At 51.0% G+C, this 19198-nt stretch overlaps 3 protein-coding genes across 3 annotated transcripts; 2 read left to right on the forward strand and 1 right to left on the reverse strand.

Moving 5' to 3' along the window:
• Positions 1–117: 117 nt before the first annotated feature.
• Positions 118–5805, reverse strand: EMWEY_00029170 (hypothetical protein; the record flags this gene model as incomplete). The annotated part of the gene is made up of 11 exons (XM_013481488.1): positions 118–191; positions 321–1248; positions 1647–1816; positions 2066–2318; positions 2604–2681; positions 3172–3697; positions 3806–3852; positions 4091–4354; positions 4512–4617; positions 4852–4976; positions 5197–5805. Coding segments are annotated over 11 exons (3180 nt in total), but the record flags the coding sequence as incomplete, so codon positions are not given.
• A 3121-nt stretch (positions 5806–8926) lies between these two features.
• On the forward strand, positions 8927–13077 carry EMWEY_00029180 (hypothetical protein, conserved; the record flags this gene model as incomplete). The annotated part of the gene is made up of 8 exons (XM_013481489.1): positions 8927–9355; positions 9604–10990; positions 11126–11220; positions 11392–11598; positions 11727–11934; positions 12241–12383; positions 12568–12796; positions 12926–13077. The coding sequence occupies 8 exons, from the start codon at positions 8927–8929 to the stop codon at positions 13075–13077; spliced, it is 2850 nt and encodes a 949-aa protein (XP_013336943.1).
• A 1986-nt stretch (positions 13078–15063) lies between these two features.
• On the forward strand, positions 15064–18654 carry EMWEY_00029190 (RNA helicase, putative; the record flags this gene model as incomplete). The annotated part of the gene is made up of 7 exons (XM_013481490.1): positions 15064–16192; positions 16292–16776; positions 16903–17273; positions 17377–17546; positions 17647–17794; positions 17970–18038; positions 18534–18654. 7 exons carry the CDS (start codon positions 15064–15066, stop codon positions 18652–18654), a joined length of 2493 nt encoding a protein of 830 aa, XP_013336944.1.
• Positions 18655–19198: the final 544 nt, after the last annotated feature.

Raw genomic sequence — 19198 nt, forward strand, 5'->3', positions numbered from 1 at the left:
TATATATATATATATATATATATATATATATATACCGCTGTGTAAGTCTTCGCTATATCTAGGTGTAAGGGCTGCCTTGGTAAACGCCTGAAAGGAAAAGTCGTTAGCTGGCTGTACCTGTAGCTGGATCTCTTCTTCGGGTGCAAGTTGTTCTCCTTCTGAAGAGGCATCATCATTGGAGTTTTGTCCGTCTGCATCGTATGCAAAACAAATACAGACACTAAAGATGGCAGACGCTGGTTACTGTCTTTTTATTTGTACTGTGTATTCACATCAGGCGATTCCAATCAGCAGCAGAACTCCCACTCAGCTAAGCCCACCGTCTTCTGGAGAGGCTGAAGCGACGCGCAAGCGCAGCCGTAGGTTTCCTTTTGTTTGAAAATGCCCCTCAATGCCTCGAGACAGCAGTTGAGGCTTTTCGCAAGCCTGGGGTGGCGGCAAACACCCGGCAGCAGCAGCAGCTGACCAAACACCCAGACACTTCCAACTCTCACAGGAAGCCAAACTTGCCCCCCTCTGCTGCATTCGCCGCCACTTCTCGTACGCATGAACCAAGGCCTCCCCTACCGAGTGGCTGCTTCCCTGCTCCAGACAACTCAAAGCCCAGAGGAAACAGCCAGTGGCAGCAGACTCCGCTGACACCACTTGCAAGGCCTCGCCCCCATAAACCTTCGCGGTGCTGCTATGCCAGGTGCAGGGCTTCGGAGATGTCTCACGCTCCAAGCTTGCATGTGCTGCCCCGTTGCTGCTGCAGGTGGTACTGCTGTAACTGATGCTGCTGCGGGGGCTGCTTTCCTGCGACGTGGGCAGCGACGCCTCCCACAGGAAGTCTAGTCTGCAAAAGGCAAGGGGGGCCAAGCAAGGCCTTTCAAGGTTGCCTCTGCTACCTTGGAGTTTCTTCCTGCAGCACGATGGAGAGCCTCTGCCCGTTGTACTCGCTGAAATGTCTGCTCGAGGAGGCGTGGCCTCTTCAAGAGTGGCGATGGCTTCATCGGTCATAGAGCCGATTACGCTGTCGGATGGTGACGACGTGTTTTCGCTTTCCCTTGTGTTGGTGCTGCGGCTGCTGCTGCTACTGATGCTGCACAAGGCGGTCTTGATACCGTTTGTGGTCTTGCCGGCGTTGCTCGTGCTGCAGCAAGTTTCACCACTTGGTTTGGAGGAGGGTTGGAGAGAGTGTTTGCTCCCCTCCAGTGCCGGCAGCAAAAGACGTTCCAGCCGCTTTGTATGCAAAACACATGCTGCCACCTGCGCAGCAGCAACAGACGTAGCGAGACCTGCGCTGAGGGCTTATCTACAGGCTTGAGGGACTTGGGCCTTGGAGGGAACCCGACAAGGTGGCTGCAGCTTTGTGACCCTATAGGATGAGACAAGGAGACGACAGCGGTCGGCCGGTCTTTAGCTCGCTGGCGTGGCAGCTAGCTGGATCGATAGTCACCCAACCGCTTGCTAGCCAAATAGGTTTCCAGCTAGTTGGCTGTAATCTAGACGGATACTCAGCTAGCGATAACTAGCGGAAATGGCAGCAAATTGCCTGCTAGTTAGCTTGATTGACTGTCAGCTAGCTGCTGGTTTGCTAGAATGACAGTTATCTAACTGTTTGTTAGATGCCCCTGGCAAGCCCTCCTCTCTGCCGCTGCACTCACTCGAAGGTCGCCGGTGGTGAGGGTTCCTGTTTTGTCGACAACGAGACAGTTCACATTGGCTGCTGCCTCGAGGGCCTTTCCTTTTTTGAAGAATACCCCTCGTGCTGCTGCTGCGGCAGTTGCAGCTGCCACAGCAGCGGGAGCCGCGAGCCCGATAGCACACGGGCAAGCTGCACAGCAGACAGCCACTCCGAAACGCAAAGCAAACAGAAGGCTGTCCCAAGTTAACACCCAGCTGGAGAGACGGCAAGCAGCAGCAGCTGCTGCTGCTGCATGCACAGAGATCAGGGGGCTTCCTATAGCAGAGGCTAGGGGCGCCGATCGTTGCGGGCCAGCTGACGGCAAGAAATTGCCAAGCGGGTCAAGCTGTTGTTGCTGCTGTTGCTGCAGCTTCTGCTGCAGGTGCAGCTGCAGCTCACTGCCTGATACACCCTCCCTGAGTTCCAGCTCCCGTAGTCGCTGCCGCAGCTGCTGCAGGGGAGACAGTGGCAGTGTATCTGCTGCAGCGAAGACTCGCACGGCCCAGGTTACAACAGCACCAGCAGTTATGCATAACACGATGGGAATGAAGTAGGCAGCAAACATCTCGGCAGCCTTCTGCAGCGGCTGGTGCTGCTGTTGCCCCGTCTGCACCAGTCGCAGCAGTGTCTGTAGCACGGAGGCGTCGCCAACCTGCATCCATAGCAGCAGTGGCGAATTAAGAAGCAGCAGCGGTTGCAGCAGGCTCTGCGTTGTCTTATCTGTACAGTTGTCGGCATGTGGGTATGTTTTCTGAGGTCGCAAAGGAATCTCTGAAGGCCCCTGTTGGAAAGAAGGGGCCGAACATCTGTGTAAATCGATTGCCTTTGTGTACGGGAGAGTGTTGATTGTCTGTGTGGGGGAAAAGAGCTGGAGACATACCACCTGGACTTGCATAAATGCATCTGCATGCGATGCGTTTCTGCTGCCTCCAATTACCCGCTGTCCCGCAAACTTGCAGACACCACGGCCCTCCCCCGAAAGGAGCCGCTCATCCACGTGCAACACCGGTGGGGCCTGCATGCAGTACTCAAGAAAACAGAGAAGGGAAACCAAATCCAGAAAATTAAAGCAACCCAAACACCAAACGGACCAAACATGTAATTGTTACTTGAAAGGCAAATAAAGACACGAAAATGACACTCAAGAGTTGAGAAACACGAAATGCGACCACGAGAGACAAAGTAGACACACTGCGCAAATACACCTCAGAGGAACCAGGAGAGGAATTCCAGTATATAGGCCAGGCGCAAAACAGCAAACAACAAGAGGAGGACACACCATCCATTACACGAGACAGACGAACGCAGACACAATTGCAGGTGCTGCCTCTTCGCTGAGCCTCTAGCTGCACCAGAGAGAGGACGCACTGCAAGCCGTTTGTGTTTTCCACCGCCTCCTGAGATTCGAACTATCTCAGGTCTAATGGTCTAGGCTCTGGGACGTAGGGTGTCAAGCTAACGGTTTAGGGTTTTCAGGATGTACGGATTACGGTTCAGAGCTTTACCAGCAAAATGCCGTCGGCTGGCAGCACTTCCTGAGGAGGGATTCGCACCACGTCCCCTGCCTGCAGCAGCTCTGCGCTGATGATGACTTCAGCAGGATTGCTCCCCGTTGCATTTTGTGCGTCTATGATGGTGGCTGATGTTTGCCTCTTTTGTCGGCAGCAACAGGAGCGCTTCCTGCCGTCTACGACATCGTCGCCCTCATCTGGAAGGCCCCAAGAGGCTGGTTGAGTCAGTGGGTTGTATGCAGTTGGAAACCCTTCCCTTTGCACTCCACAGGCGGCGCAGACCTTCTGCCACCAACACACAGGGAGAGGAGGCCGGCGCAGCGGGCCCACCTCCGGGGAATCCGCAGCAACAACATCGGCGATTTTCAGAAGATCGCTGGGCGATGGACTGCTTGTGTCGGCCCCCTCTTTCACTCCTCCTGCAGAAGACTGGGGCGCTGCGTGCTGAAGGCACCGGGAGACTGCAGTGTCTGGAGAGCGCAGCACCAAATGCACCGTGCGCACCTGCAGGCTGTGGAGGCTGCACAATCCAGAGGACAACCAGCAACCGACAGTCGAAAAATTAGACTAAACCGGGACAAGCAAGAAAAGCATGCACACCTGCCCTCAATGCGCATTCCACACCTACCTGTGAAGCTGCTCCAGAATTCGCGCCTTCGCTCGTAGCTGCAGCAGCTGCAGCGCAAATACCGCACATGGGCATGCCTGTGCATGCAGATCTTCACACTGAGTCGAAGCTCCGGATTTTCTTGCCGTTGGCGCCAGGCATAATGAAGATCTTGGCCAGCTCCCTCTTCATCCGGCAGCACAGCCTCTAAACTATCTCCACAAAATACGGGGATCAGAGGAAACACTGAATGAGGTGTGAAGCAAGTGAAGTAACAGCACAGAGAGGGGGCTTAGATACCCTTACCTTGCCCAGGAGAACGATGCAAATGAGCATTACGCATGTGTCAAAGAAGACCTGAGGTTCTGCATTCTCCAGGAGTTCATAGAATGGGCTCGCTCGGTGGCCGACAGGAGCTGCGGCCCCCCGATGTGTCGGTGCTGCTGTAGCGCCCGCTGCAGACAGCAGCGGTCTGCACCAAATTGTGGTTGCTGCTGATTGCACGCAGGATAGGGCGGAGTAGAAAAAGGCCAAGTTACTTCCGAGCGACACGAGGAGGTCCATGCTGAACTGACGGTGGCGCAGGCCCTGCAGTGGACAGCCCGCGGAGCTTCCTGCGTGTTCAGCCTGCTGCGGCTAGCAACAACTGCGAGCCTCCACAAATGTGCATACTTGCGTGCATGCAGTTTCAAGAGCGGAGCCGCAGCTAGTTTGCAGGGAATCTCACCTTAAAAGCCGCCCTATGGAAGCTGCGACCGCCGTAGAACTGGACAGGGGTCGTCAGAATAAGCAGCAGCAAGGTCGACAGGCGCATCCCCGGAAGGCACTCCCGTCTTGAGCAGCAGCACAGAAGGCCAACAGCAACCCGTTTGTTCTGTACTGCATGCAACTAACAGTTGCAACATGCGTGTGCAGCGAGTGGCTAGACGGCTTTCCAAAGGAAACAATTCACTCAAATGGATTGCATTAGAGAAATTGAAGCGTCTTTATTGTCTCTTGGAATTGCATGCTCCTCTGCCTAAGTGCAGCTCTGGTCAAAAGGTTCGAGGTAGGCGTTCGGTGCTCACAGAAGTGCCGTCGGGAGGTTGTGTGTCCTGGCCATGGTGGAGAGGCAAATGACGACCAGGGAAGGCAAAATGGAAAGAAGAAGGGAGCTGAGCATAGCCCTTCGGTGACCCAGAACAGCTTCCTTCTGCAGCACAACCCCAAACAGAACACTGGCATCGAAACGCGGAGCATGTGGCGTTTGCCATCATTTCGCCAAGAGCGGGTTCAGTTTGCTCTGAGGGTAGCTCGAAGGAAAGTGTAATCCCCATGGGAACTCTTGCCTGTTTCTGTAACGGATCTTCAGATAGTATTGACGGACTGAAACCTTTTGCTACTAACTTCATAATCAGCTCACGAGCTCCTACCACCTGGGGTTTGTAGGTCACCAGCAGCTGCTGTGTGCCAGGGCCCTCAACCCCTCGAAGGGCCACTTCACAGGCGTGCACTCCTTTGCTGCTTTTCAGTGTGCTACAGGCGGACTCAACAGCCAAGCCTCGACTGTCTGCTATCGCAAGACGGAGTGTGGCATTTGACATAGTCCACAGCTCATTGAAATCGTGTGCTTGAGGGGTTGCCACGTGGCGGTGGTGCCGCAGCCCCGCCTCCTCGTAGTCGAGTGCCCCTGATTCCAACCCATCTGGCACAGGTAATTGCGAAGCCTCGTCCCACTGCGCTCCAGTGCGGGCGTGTGGAGAGTCTCTTCCGCTGTCCCTCTCAGCTGGCGGACTGGTGTTACTACTAGCCACGAATATCTGCAGAACCTGAGCTTGAAAACCCAGGCTCTCGACTGACTTGCAGAGTTCAGCTGGACTAATCACGTCGCTGTGGTACGCGACGCGTGCAGTTTCCCTTAGAAGGTCCACTTCGGCTTGAATGACTCCCGAGCATTTGATCAAACTGCGCTGTACCGCTCCCTTGCAAGCAGCACAGGTCATGCTACCCACCAACAACTCGCAGACAGACACTGTTGGCATCCTGTCATCCATTCGTTGTGGAAAATAAGCACAATTCAAACGCGTAAGTGTTGCAGAGAAGGATGTTCAAACAGTTAGATGAGAAAGCACTGCACAACGTGCGGCGCTATAAGAAAAAGACCCCCTAACCCGCTAAAATTTTCCAATTCTTTCTTCAAACGTCTTTTTATAATATTTTATTCGGGTCGAAGAGGGACGTAAGGTTCCAGGATAGGCTGGCATTAACATGACCACCGGTGAGTGACCCGAGGTTGCTGCGGAGCACGTGGCGAAGGAGCGCCCTTTTGGGCGGTTTGCCTTTCCTACTCCTCCAAGTTAATATATTTTTTTACATTATGGAAGAATAAGTGTGAGTTTCAGTACTGTTTACACCGGAAGAAGTACATGCAGCGCATGCCTACCTACCTTGCAGCGGGGGGGAGTAGACCAATCGCCGAACCCGCCGCAGCCTAACGAGGTCTAGGAAGTCTAGCTTCTGCCCATACGAAAGTGCCTATAAGCTCATTCTACAGATTGTCGCACTCTTTACGGGGATAACAAGAAGCTTGTTACTAAGGTCGGCTTGCTCCTGGACCTGCCAGTTGCACTGTGTTCGGAGTGCCGGCTCAATGTTGCGAAATCCCCATGACTAACTAGCTTAACTTTCAAGTCTTTCGACTTACATATTCAGTGCTCGCTTGAGTATTCGAAGTAGAGCCGATAGATGGGAAGGTTGGAGTTGCAATTCTCCTGACAACCCATAGGCTGATGGCCAGGATACCTGCATGGAAAAAGGGATCAACCACCTGAGCATTGAAAATCTCAGGTTCATAGAAGCTCACCCTGTGCAACTACGCTGGATAGCGACAGTGGAGAGCTAACGCAAATGCGCTGCAAATATGAATGTTCCTTGTGCAATTCTTACTGCACAAGAACTTTGTCAGGTATGCAGTAACGACGACTGGTCTTCACAATGGCATTCATTAACTCATATAAAATGTGTGGAGGAAACTATCAGCTACATGTAAGCCTTCGCTACGTGTACTGGGGGACTTCAGTTTTGTGCACTCTCAAAGGCGCACGGTGGGTGTGGTTCAAGAACCACGTGCGCCGTGCGCACGTGGTTCTTGAACCACACCCACAATGAAGGAATGGTTCTCCATACCTATTAGAGCATAGCAAATTAGGGGCTAAGACGTGGAAGAAAGGGGACTCGTATACCAAGACATCAAACTGTGTCCGGAACCATTCCAGATGCACGGAGTGTGGGCCACCAATATGTCCACCGTGCACCCCGTGTGCACTCCAACACTCCACAAACCACTCAGAATATTATGTGCTTAACGAAATTTGCGCACATGAGAGTCTCACGCATTTCTTTATTCTTGATGCGTTCGAGGTCATCTGCAGATCGTGCCAAGTCGCAGGCAGGGGTTTTTGCTTCTGAAGTGGTATTAGACTGCAGGGAAAAGGACATGCCAATGATGCTAGTGTTTCTTGAATATCGTAGGGCTCTTAACGACAACCTACTTGGAGACACAGGTACAGGAAGTGCTTAAGCAAATCTACGACAATGCGCAGGCTCATCCATTTATTGCAAACCCCCTCCAGGGCTGGTTTTCCGAAGACTCACATTATTTACTCTAAACAAAAGCTTCTCTCAAGCTAGTGTACATTCCACTAATCTAGCTTTGGCTCTTCACGCGCTGCGCTCTCTAATTGTGAACCGAGAATTCGTATTCCAGAGTACGCGATCACCCGCCACCAGGTTATATTTGGTTGCAATTAATCATCTTCATCACGTCCCGCTCATGGCCAATTATGAGAAGGGAACTTGATTCTGCTAGTTGTGTTGAAGCAGGAACCACCCAACGTCGGATGGACGCGTGTGGGTTTAATAAAGTTACTGAGCCTACCTATATAAAGGAAACATGGAAACGAGGTCAAGCCGGTTGTGTCCATGCTGGCAAAATTCTGGAGAAGGGTAGGGTATCAATGCAAGCACTGGCTCACGAATTTCTAGTTGCAAATGAATTCGCTTCCAGCAGTCCCGCGAGTCTGGTCGGTAGTCGGTCGGTAGTCACGGTAACATGAACAAATCTGCAGCTCTTGTGAAACCGAGGTCGCACACCAGAAGCCTATGGATTGGTTTTCTCTTCATTACCTCCTTAGATGGGCTTTCCATTAGAGGGACCTCCTGATTTTCCACGGTGCATGCGCCATGCACGCAGTAATCTTCAGTCTGTCCGCCTCATGAATCTTTTCCTTCTTGGAGCCTTAAGTGTGCTGTGAAACATATTCTACTAGCCAGTGAATGGAAAAATTCTGGGTGTGACTTCTTATGGATAGCCTGTCCAGGAAGTCCACGGCCTTTACTGTTGGAGCGGTCACCGACACGCGCTCATGCATTACATGCAACGAAGCCCTGTTGCACAAGATTCCCCCCTACGGTAAGCTTTGATTATAATTCTGGTGCATGAGATGCATCAATGAACAATGTTAAAGCGGTGGTAGGGGACGAAGCGAATGTCTGGCGTAACCCTGAGTTTTTTGCCCCCTACCAACGGTCCTTCGGCCCGGTCCGGCATGTACCCATCGGCTATCCGAAGCCCGCACTTCAATAAACGGAGTTAAATATTGGCAGATCATATTGTAGGAATGTGAACATGAACAATGCGTGTCTGTCTTTATTTTGCTGGAGATCCCAAGGCGTGAACCCGCAGGATCGGTCAGCACCACGAGGCACCTGCCTTCTCCGTTTCACTATCGGACTCCACTACCAAATTTTTGTAACTTGTGCTGCATAACCCACCCTCCTCATCTGTTCGAGATTGTAAAGCATACTTAGTGCCTTGATGTGACTGTGCTCCTGTTTCCTCAGCCCTCTCCTACTCTCAACTGACTGTCGTTGGGCTTTGTCGATAATTGGTTCGCAAGGACGTTTCCTATTAGTTGAAAGATCATCGTGCTCTATTCTCTCATTCCAGAGATTGCAGACGACACGAACAAACTTTTGGTCATGCTGTTATTTCCTTCCCCGCCTATGGTTGTCCGGTAGAGCCCTCCCACTGTTTTATTGTTTGTTCTCACCTTCTCACGGGGACACTGATGGATTTTTGCACTCTAATTAGCTTACATAAAGATGGTTGGTAAATGTTCATGCCCTCCACGATGGAGGGGAGCCTTGCAATGCGCCTTCTTTGTTACCCTTGCCTTCCTGGCTGTCCAGGCAGCGGAACGTCCCTCTGCTGCGGTGCATACAACAAAGCCGCACCGGGAGGTGGACCTACATCCCCTTCAAGGGAGTGTCCCTCATGGTTCAAATTATTCGCTTGCTACAGACGTTGCGCAGTCCCAACCGCAACCAACACCAGCGCACAAGGGAAGTGCTCCAGCTGCGACTTCCTCGTTGACTCTTCAAGACAGAAACGGACCAGAATTGGCAGCAGGTACGGGCCCTCGTCTACTGCAGTCTCAAGATGAGGAAGACAGGCAGACCTCAACACAGGATGTGGAGACCGTCTGCTTTTCACGAAATCTCGATGGAATCTTAGACCCCAACACAGGAGAGGTAGGCTATACACCTAGGCTGCATCACCGCAAACCTATTCACGAGTTCTTAGAACGGCTCGTTCACATACAGACGTCGCAGAGCCACTGAAGTGTCTGTCGTCCTCACCCAAAGGAACCACCATTCCTCCCTGTGCTGGGTACAGTTCAAGATTACCAAAAACCGGCTATAACGGGAAGTAATTTCCCTGAAATGTCTGCACAGGAGGGCGGGAGTTCTGTGTCTTTTGCTGTCTGTCCGCTCTGCAGTTCATAGATCAGGGCCGCTCGGCCGAAGAGTTATTGGCAGAAATGAAGGCAAAGAGCCTTGCACCTGGCCGCGAGGCAGCTATGGATGCTTTCGCATCGATGGTTGAAGAGGGAGACATCAACTCTTCGATGATTGCCAAGTTCTTTCCCCTCTTGGCTGTGGTGTTCCTTCTCGTCGCCGGGCTCATCGTGTTTCTCCTATTCTGTTGTATTGGGCCATTGGTTTGCTGTCCATGTTGCCGTTGCTGTTGTTGTTGTGTCCGCCGGAGGGCTCACTCGAAGAGCGGCCGAATTCCATGTTACTTGATTTTCGGCTTGATAGTGGCGCTGCTGTCCCTGGCCATGGCAGTAGCGGCGTATCGATGTGGCAGGAAGGCACTTAATGAAGCAACTGCAGTGGTCTGTGCAGGAGGGCGATCGGTAGATGCCGCCGTGTACGGTACACGCACTAGAAATGGAATGTCAGAAACAGCACAAGGAGGGGGCTTGGGCTTCGCGGGCATCAAAAATCTTGTGGATGATACCCGACAGTTGGCACGTGCAGCTGATGGAAGCAATCCAAATAACGTTGTTAACCAGGTAAAGGAGGAAATTCTGGGGGCTTTGAACATAGAGCAGCAGAAAAAACTGTTCCAGGATGCAAAGGCTGCTGCGACAGGAAACATAGAAGCAGCCCAGGATGTTGCCAAAAAGGCATCCCATATTAACATCTTTGTGGAAGAACAATCTGCTTCCCTTCTTGGAAAGTTGAAAATAATCGAAAACCATTTGGGCAACATAGATACAACTAGTCCTATCCTCGAAGCTTTCCAGGATATTGAACTGCCTCCAGCGGATCTTGCCGGATTTTCTGATGCGGACACGGTAGTGAACATGGTGTCCGACATGGCGGCTTCTTTTGGGAGTGCTTCACTTTCATTGACGAGTATCATAGACACTATGGATTTCGTCTTCTTATGTGTCAGCACCTTGTCAGGAGCATTGGTGGTTATGGCTGTGTTTACGCTCATCTGGCAGCTTTTCAGGCCGAATCGGTGCGCCAGAAGAACTGTGGGAGCCTTGGCAATTCTGATGACAATCTTGTCAGTGGTCATTTGTGTCACGGTAGCTGTGACTTTTCTCGTGCACAAAGTCGTAACTCCCGTGTGCGATTATGCTGCTGTACGCTTTATCGATATAAATGCTGATCATGTCTTTGCCAAATATTATGGAGAAGATAGTGCATTTTTCCAGAGTCTCAGCATCTGCTTGTCAGAGACTGGAAGCGGCGACCTTCTTCAGGAGGAGGATGGGACGAGTCGAATCGACCCGATTTTGGGAAGACTGGAGGAGGCAAAACAGGAAATATGCGAACAAATCCCAGCTCCTCCCAAAGTGGACTACCTCGGTACGCCTGCTGTCTCCCCTCAACTGCTGAAGGCACGCTGCGGTGTATGGCATGTTTGGGTTAGTGCATCAAAAACAATCAACAAAGGGACACGACGTGATTCCTACGCTGTGAACTTCTTGTTTCTGCATTCAGATATGGGGAATTTCAATGATGATGCGAGGCTGCAGAGTTGGGCCGTAGTTTTGGGAAATAGGTCGGCATTCAATACATTCCCACAAGTGCAAGCTGTAAGTTTCTCCATTATTTCATGCACAGAGGGGAGCACGACGCATTCTAATGTAGAAGGACGGATTTGTTAAAACTTGTTGACTGCTGCCTGCTCCATCTCCATCAAAAGTGCAGTTGAAGGGGGGGGATGTTTTTTTGCATAACTGGTATGGAACTGTCTTTTTCCACAGAGCGGTATTCAAGAACCGGATTCTCAAGTTCCTGTACGCCAGCTCCAAGCCAGGAAAACCATCTATGGTTTGGGAACTGTCAGGGAGTTGGTCCAGCCATGGCAAGTTGCGATTAGCGACGCAGCAAATCCGGGAACCCTGACAATCACAAGCCAGGCTCCATCACCAGCGAATCTTGAAAGCTGGTTCCAAGAGTGCTCGCGGAATGTACGACATTTTCGTGCTCTATCACGAGTAGACAACACAATGGCTTTGATGACATCATACGGTCTGCAGACTGCTTGAACTTTAGAAGAAAGCGAGCAGTGTAGTAGGTGCTGTCTCATGTGCCTCAGAACGGGACAAACTGTGAAAAAATAAAGGATGCAGTGTCGCTTTTGAAGGTGAAAATTGGACTGATGGTATCTAAGACGACCTGCTTTCTGAGTAGCACAGGCTCCCAGGGGAGGCCTTGTTCGGTTACACAGCTGATGGGAGGTATTGGTGGATCGCCTGTACTACAGAATGCTCTGGACAATTCCGTAGCTGACGTCGTTGATGCAGGTCAGCTCAGGAATTATTCTTAGTATCGTTGGTACAGTTATGTCTCCTCAACCCTAAAGTGGGCGCCGGTGACATATAGACGTATCGTAGCATTGGAGTTACATAGTTTGTTTGCTGTCTGGTGCATGTTATTGCGTATGTACTAACCTCAGTGAAGCAGTTGAAAGCGAAGGTCGAAGGTAGCCGCGATATAGCATGTAAGTTTTCCGCTGTCCCCATGCCTCCCTATCCACTTCTTCGCCTACGCTTGTGGAGTTAATTTTAAATGCGGATTACCTCACCCATGAAACGTGTGCTGCCAAACAGGCAGCATAGCAAAGAATAAGATCAATTCTTTGAGCGACCAAGTCCTGAAAATCAAGCAGGGGAGCAACTGCAAATTTGCGCGGGATCGATTTATCCGAATAACAAACCATCTTTGTTACGGTACCGTCGATGGACTGGGTTCCGTAGGCCTTCTATTATCCCATACAACTTCTTCCGAATACCTTGGTCCTTATTTGACAAGAGCGCTTCAAGTCTAGGCTTTGCTTACTTAGTGAATTTGCACTGCGAATAGCACCACTTAAGGTCAGCAGTAGCCCTAGACGAAACTGAACTTACTTGCGAAATTTGTTTTTATTGTGCGTACAGGGCTCCTTTTTGTATTTTGTCTTGGCCATAGTTATGTTATTGTTTGCATTGCTGTTGCTGATCCTTATCGTTGAAGACCGCGACAACGAACGATATCCAGACCCGCGATATACACCCGCAGCAGACGGTGCAGCTGAACCTGCAGGAGGATCATCTGAAGCTTCTGTCTCCGCTCCACAAGATGATGGGAAGGAAACAGAAGACAGTAACGCTATTCAAGCCCACGATGGTAGGTCCACCGGAATTTCCAAGGGAATGGGCTGCGCATCGCTGTTTGAGGTCGTTTTACAGTATTTTGTGGGCAGTTAGTTGCGAAGTATATTGGATATGGTGCCCGGGATTATGCTTCGCCATGCAGGAGACGGGGATATCCAGGATGAGCCTTCAAAATTGCCGCAGGCGGAAGCGCCTACAGACAGTGTAAATTTAATACATATGCATCGTAGTGAAGGTGTTCTCGCAGGAGCGACACCGGATGGAATTGCTCGCCGTTTGGCGTCGATCCCTTGAATATTAAGGCTGGTGTATATTAGCTTGCATCTAGCCTTATACTGAGGGGAATTGTTTGCGAACCAACTTGACAGAACGCAATACACCCGTGGGAGACCGCAGGCTAGTTTTGTCTGGAAATGGGGGAAGCGTTCATTGATTTACTCCGTAAATAAGCCTCGTGTGCAGCGGAACTGACGAAGAGGCCGGCGCTGTTGTTAGTTTGAATTTGTGACTGCTGTTTGCCGTCGCTGTGGACCATGACCGTGCATTTTAGTTCTTCAGTAGACCATTATTGGCTTGATTATCTGCAAGATTCATTTTGCTTTCGTTATCGCTGGAGGTATACCACACAGCTACACCAAACCAGGGATTTTTAAGGTTGCCTTGTCTAGACATGATGATGTCCCCTTTTCTTTTTGCCCTGGTGGTGCTTCTGACTTCGCTGCGAGTGCAGAATAGCTGCTTCTCTGGAGCTTATAGAAGTTGTAGTGTAGCGGGGCATAGCAGGAATACTAGCTGTTGCTGTTGGGGCTATGCAAAATAATCATCTGTGTGGAAAGTCATGTGTGTGGAAAGGGTAAAGGGTACTGTTTGTGTGTCAATTTTCCGTCCTTCACTCATGATTGAACCAGAGCTACACGTACTCCCTCCCTTAGAGCCAATTTGTCGGATGCAGCAACTAATTCACCAACTACTACGTTCTACCACGATGCAGCCACTGGCTTGCTTCCGTGCGAACTGGTGGCGGGCAAAGTAGAGATCGCCGGAGAGTAGTCTCTGCTCACTTGTCTCTTCATGAAGTGGCACTCAATAGTGGGTTAACTCTCGACATGATTAAATTTACACAGTAGCGTTATTTTCGTGCCATAAACCTGATTATATCACATAGTAGCAGGGACTATTACACGGCATATATACTATGGCTGCTTCTCCGGAGAGTTAAGATCCTCCGCTGTTATAGATACAGCCACCCTAGTGCCTTCTCTAGCCCGTCACTGTTACCCCACTGGCTTGCAGGCGGATGAAAAGGCCAAATGTGGTGGTGGACAATGATAGTTGTCGGCAAAAACAACAGTAGTTGGCTGCACTTTGGCATCTCATTCATCCGGTGTAACAGTGTCATCGCTTGCAGCTAAAACCTGCAAGGCCATGAAATGGAAGACCAATAAGTATGTAATATGCGTTAGATTTAGTTGTAGTGTAACTTGACGAGATAAATGTAGAGATACTCATGGGATGCGCGGCTGGGTATCACCCGTGCACACTCGAACATTAGGCAGCTACTGGGCTGAGCACACACCTTCCTTGTACATCACTAAAAACAGCCTTTCGTTTACACTTATTCTTGCGTATTTTACAAGTAAAGTATTATAACTTGAGAGAAGACGGTTTCAATTGGAAAAGGTATTCCGCTGCTCGGTGGTGTTCTGAGGAGCGTTTTGGGGGGGCCCCAGGTAGAATTTTTTGCAACCAAACTGGAACGCCCGGACGGTAAACTTCGAGTAAATTAAAGGTTACCAAATACGGATATTCTTCCGCAAATGCAATAAGAAGCCGCTAGAGCGAACGCGTAGATGTTGCAGTGGCTTCTTCATCGATTTGTGAAAAGTTTGGCGTATCCCAAAGCATAGCCCCGGAGCGTCAATTCGCGCTATAAGGAATGCTGCGTCGAGTCTCATCGACAGGCGCCGCTTGCAGCCTTCTCTCCCAATACCGCTATATTGTTGCTGTTTCTGGTCCCGCTGAACCGCCCCCCTCTAGCGCTCATATGAGATGACGAAACCAGTGGCCAAAGAGCATCTACGTCGAATCCTTAACTGTTTTGTGCCAGCGGAGCCTACTCCGGCCATAGAATATTGCAAGTGAAAAGCTGTGGGTCTCCTTGCTGGCGGAAAAAATAGATGCTGTTTGCCATGAGGGAGAGGGCAGCTGACCACATGGTTTCCTGCTGGGAAGTGTGCCTTTTTTCGGTCTACACAACGTCGAAGTGGCACTTGCGGAGCGATGCAGCAACTGTTGCCGCAGTTCGGACTTGGCGTCTTCTATAGACGTCCCCTGTCCTGCGTGGGCTTCTTGCGCCTTGCCCGGCAGTACCCAATATCGTGCACTTCAGCGAGGTTCCCATATTCCCCTCCAGTTTCAGATACTGTAGCAAAGGGAACATCTACAACCGCCCAGCTGCGTGGAACTGGTCACCCTTCAGTGCTGCGATTCTGCCCAAATTTATCCTCTTCTCTATCCTTAAAATATGTTGGGAGGTGCTCGATTACTGAGCTTTCAGCAGCAAAAGTGTCTGCTCTCCCCATATCCGCGGACCTGCAGGAAGGGTTGCAGCGCCTTGGAATTCGAAGACTTGCGGAGGTCCAGCGAGTTTGTCTTTTGCGTGCATTAGGAGGCGCAAGCCTCGTCGTTGCAGCTAACCCAGGGGCTGGGAAAACACTCGCCTACCTCCTTCCTGTTCTGCAGCGGTTTGTAGCTGAAGACGGGCGGCACACGTCGGATGTATCGGCTGGTTCGCATTCATCTCCATTTGCACTGATCCTCGTTCCTTCTCGTGAGCTGGCACGGCAAGTAGCGAATGCTGCTGTGGCCCTACTACCGCAAGCACCGGTGCTGCTCTTAGACCCTGCTTCCCCCGTGCGGCATCACCAGCGATTATTGAGCCATTTACATGTCAAGATCGTTGTATCCACTCCTGACAGAATCCTATCTCTAGTACGGGAAAGGCCTCAAGCTGCTGGAGCAGGGAGAACAGAACAGGCTGAACTTGCCCACCTCAGCTTAAAAAACCTCCAAATCTTAGTAGTCGATGAAGCAGACTGCATGCTGCGTCGAGATTACCACTCTAAGGTGCAGTTCATCTATAGGGAAGCCACGGGTTGGAAAGCCAGCGAAGGGGGAACTGGACCTGGAGAAAGATTCCGGGACTGCAGGAGTGCTCTTCAAGTGCTTTGCTTCAGCGCGGTCTTGCCTTCACGCTTGCTAGATACCTTTGAAGCAGATTTTCCTCACGCGGAAGTTCTAAACCTGCTGAACGCTGCTAAATGTGGGACACAAGGAGGGATATATGAAGGGCGCCAAGCTCTAGCAGAGTTGTCTGCAGAGGTGCCCTCAAACAGAAGCGGCTCCCCAGGTGCGTACCAGAAGTAGGCTTGCATGTTTGCTCGACATGACATCGTGCGTGTAGGCTATAGTTGTGACTGCGCTCTTTTTACTTCTTTTGTGTGGGCAGGCAGCGCTGTCGTGGGAGCTGGTGTAAGCCACCACATATGTTACATGCCCGCGTGTAATACCTCACACTCTCCTCCAAACACTACCTGCGATGAATCAGCGGTGCAGCAAAACATTGGGGGGAGGCGAAGAGGCCAGACAGCGGAAGAAGAACATGTAGAAAGGGAACGCAAGATGCTGGCTTTAGCCGAAATTTTGAGAGCATTCATTCCTCGTTTGATACAGGGCAACTGCCATTCCGCCAACCCAGGTATTTTGGGGACAGGAGGTACTGAGGATGCGGGGAAATTCCCAGAATGTCGTGAAGCACTGGCAAATGCATCAGCAAGCAGTCCAAAGGAGCAGCCAATAGATGCGGGGGGCGAAGAACAGACTTCCGCTTCCGGTTTGCAGCCTCCAGTTTTAAGAAAGCTTTCCACGGAAGCAGAAAGAAGCACAGAAGAAGGGCATCCCCAGTGCATTGTCTTTGCCGACTCTCAAGAAGAGGTGAAACTTCTCAGCTTGCCGACGTGCTTTAGCGGCGTGCTTTAGCTTAGCCGAGGTGAATACCAGCCGCACGCTTCTACTATTGCTCCTACTATTGTAGCTAGAAGTGTGCGTTGCTCTGTGTAGGTGCGCTATATCAAGAACCATCCCCTGCTTGACTCCTGGCGCATCGCTTCAGTACATTCGCGCATGGATGCAGAGGACCGAGAGCGTGCTATACAGAGTTTCTTGGAGGGAGATGTAAGTCCCCTGCGAGGCGGGCAGTCACTTGGTCTTGTGTATGACAGCGTTACGCCCATGCCGTTGTCATCTACCGCACGTGCTTTTAATTATCCTGTTTGGGCTTCATGCGATGCCAACCGCATACCAGACATTACGACTTCGCAGGCATCAGTGCTTGTCAGCACCGACATAGCCGCTAGAGGCTTCGACATTCCGTCTGTTGTTCTAGTCGTCCATTTTCACCCCCCAAGTACTCCCGAAAACTACACACACAGGTAGGAGAAAAGGTGGGCAGGAGGCCTGGGGGCTGGGCCATATGGTCTGGACGTTTGTCAACTGTATGAGAAAGATTTCTCTTCGGTTCTCCTTGTGCTGCAGAACAGGCCGCGCAGGGAGAGGTAGAACTCCAGGGGCATCAGTTGTGCTCTGCAGCACCGTGGAGGTGAATAAACTTCGGGATGTCGAGCGTCTAGGGCATGTATACTTTGAGCGTCGAACACTACCAGCAGCTGCTGACTGCCAAGAACTCATGCTGAAACAATTGATAGGTGTGACGTCAGCAGAGGAAGGGCACACTAGCCCGCGACACAACACTCTACAACTGTTTGACTTGGCCAAATAAATTCCCATTTTGTGATTTTGTCTCAGCGGATATGTTGAATGTCCCCTATGCGCAATATGCCTCGCTTCTACACGTGGCTCAGAGACTTCAGGAAAAAGTGGGGGAACAGGCACTCGCAACAGTCTTGCTTAAACTTGGAGGGGCCAGTGCAAATAGTGCGTTGGGTCTGGCACGGTCCGAAAGGCGGTCAGTTCTCTCTGGAAGACAAGGTTTTGTGCCCCTCCTCCTGTACGATCCAACTCACGCAGTAAGCGGCCAAGCCAGAGAGTAGTTTAGTATTGCCCTGGATGTGGCGCCCATTCCTGCCCTCACTGATTTTATTGTTTCTGCACGCTGTGGATGAACACAGCGTCTTCAAGGTTCAATGGCTGCGCGCCGACTTCTTCAACACCTGTTGCCTCGTGGTGCAACCCCAGAGGTAAGCCGGAGTAGCGCCTACCGCGCGTTCCATTCCTTCAAACGCAGGTAGTAAGACTTTCTACAGAGCAACAAGATATACTACACTTCTCAATGCGCCTTTATGCAGGCAGTAGGAAGGATTGTAAAAAGTGTAAATGGTTTCGTAGCTGACGTCTCCGTAACATATGCAGAGCACATAATGCAGGCGGGAAAGTGCAGGGAAACCAATTCCAACGAATCGTTGAGCAGAGACTGCAGTACATCCGCGAAAAACAATTGTTTCCAAGAGTCGTGGGTTCCAATATTTCACTTGGACCAGCTCCCTCGCCTGCTCAGTGGTGGAATTGGGAGACGCCGACATCTGCAACGACTGCCTTGGACGCGAATGAAGTAAGACGACTCATCCATTGTTTACAGTGGTCCTGAAGAACAATTCTCCAGATAGATCATCGCCATCGCTATACAGGATACGCTGGTTTGTGTGTCATGTTCTGCTCCTCTGCCTGCTGCTCAGACTGTCTCTTGCACGGTCGAGGAAAGAATCGCACCGTCAAGCAGCGCAGAAACATCGGGTACTCAAAAGGGATTCTTTGCAGCTTCAGATGCTCAAAAATATAGATGTTGGCAAGTCATAGCACTCGTGAGCGTTCGCAGGCCGAAATTTGCAACAAACAGTCGCGAACGGGTCTTCACTTGGCATGATTATTCGCAAGGTCTGGAGTAGTTTGCGGATTCATTACACTCCCGGAAAAACATGGAACCAACACATTTTGTATATCTTATTCACTAGCAACAAGGCACTGCATATGATGCGTAACCTCGTGGAACGGAAGAGCATCGCGAGGAGAGCTCTGGTTGGCGAATCCGCTAGTGCAGAACTGCTGCGCACTTATACGTGGTACGGCGTGTTGATCAATGCGAAAAACCGCAATGGCCTATAGGCTTATTGACTAAGATGCGACCGGTTTGTCTAGTCGTATAGAGTGCTTCCGCCCGCCACAACGCCACCGTTGCCATGGGCAGTGTGCAGCAGCTTCAGTAAGACTAGTCAATCAGATCACTCCATCATGTGGCGAGCAGCCAGACTGTCAGTCGTCTCCAGTACACACTAAGCTGTCAAGAGCATTACGAAGAAATTGCTTGGGTAGGGGCTGCTGGCCACATCACCACACCCTAAAA

The sequence above is a fragment of the Eimeria maxima genome, genomic scaffold (genome assembly GCF_000499605.1).
Source record: "Eimeria maxima Weybridge genomic scaffold, Emw_scaff342, whole genome shotgun sequence".
NCBI classification, from domain to species: Eukaryota; Apicomplexa; class Conoidasida; order Eucoccidiorida; family Eimeriidae; genus Eimeria; species Eimeria maxima.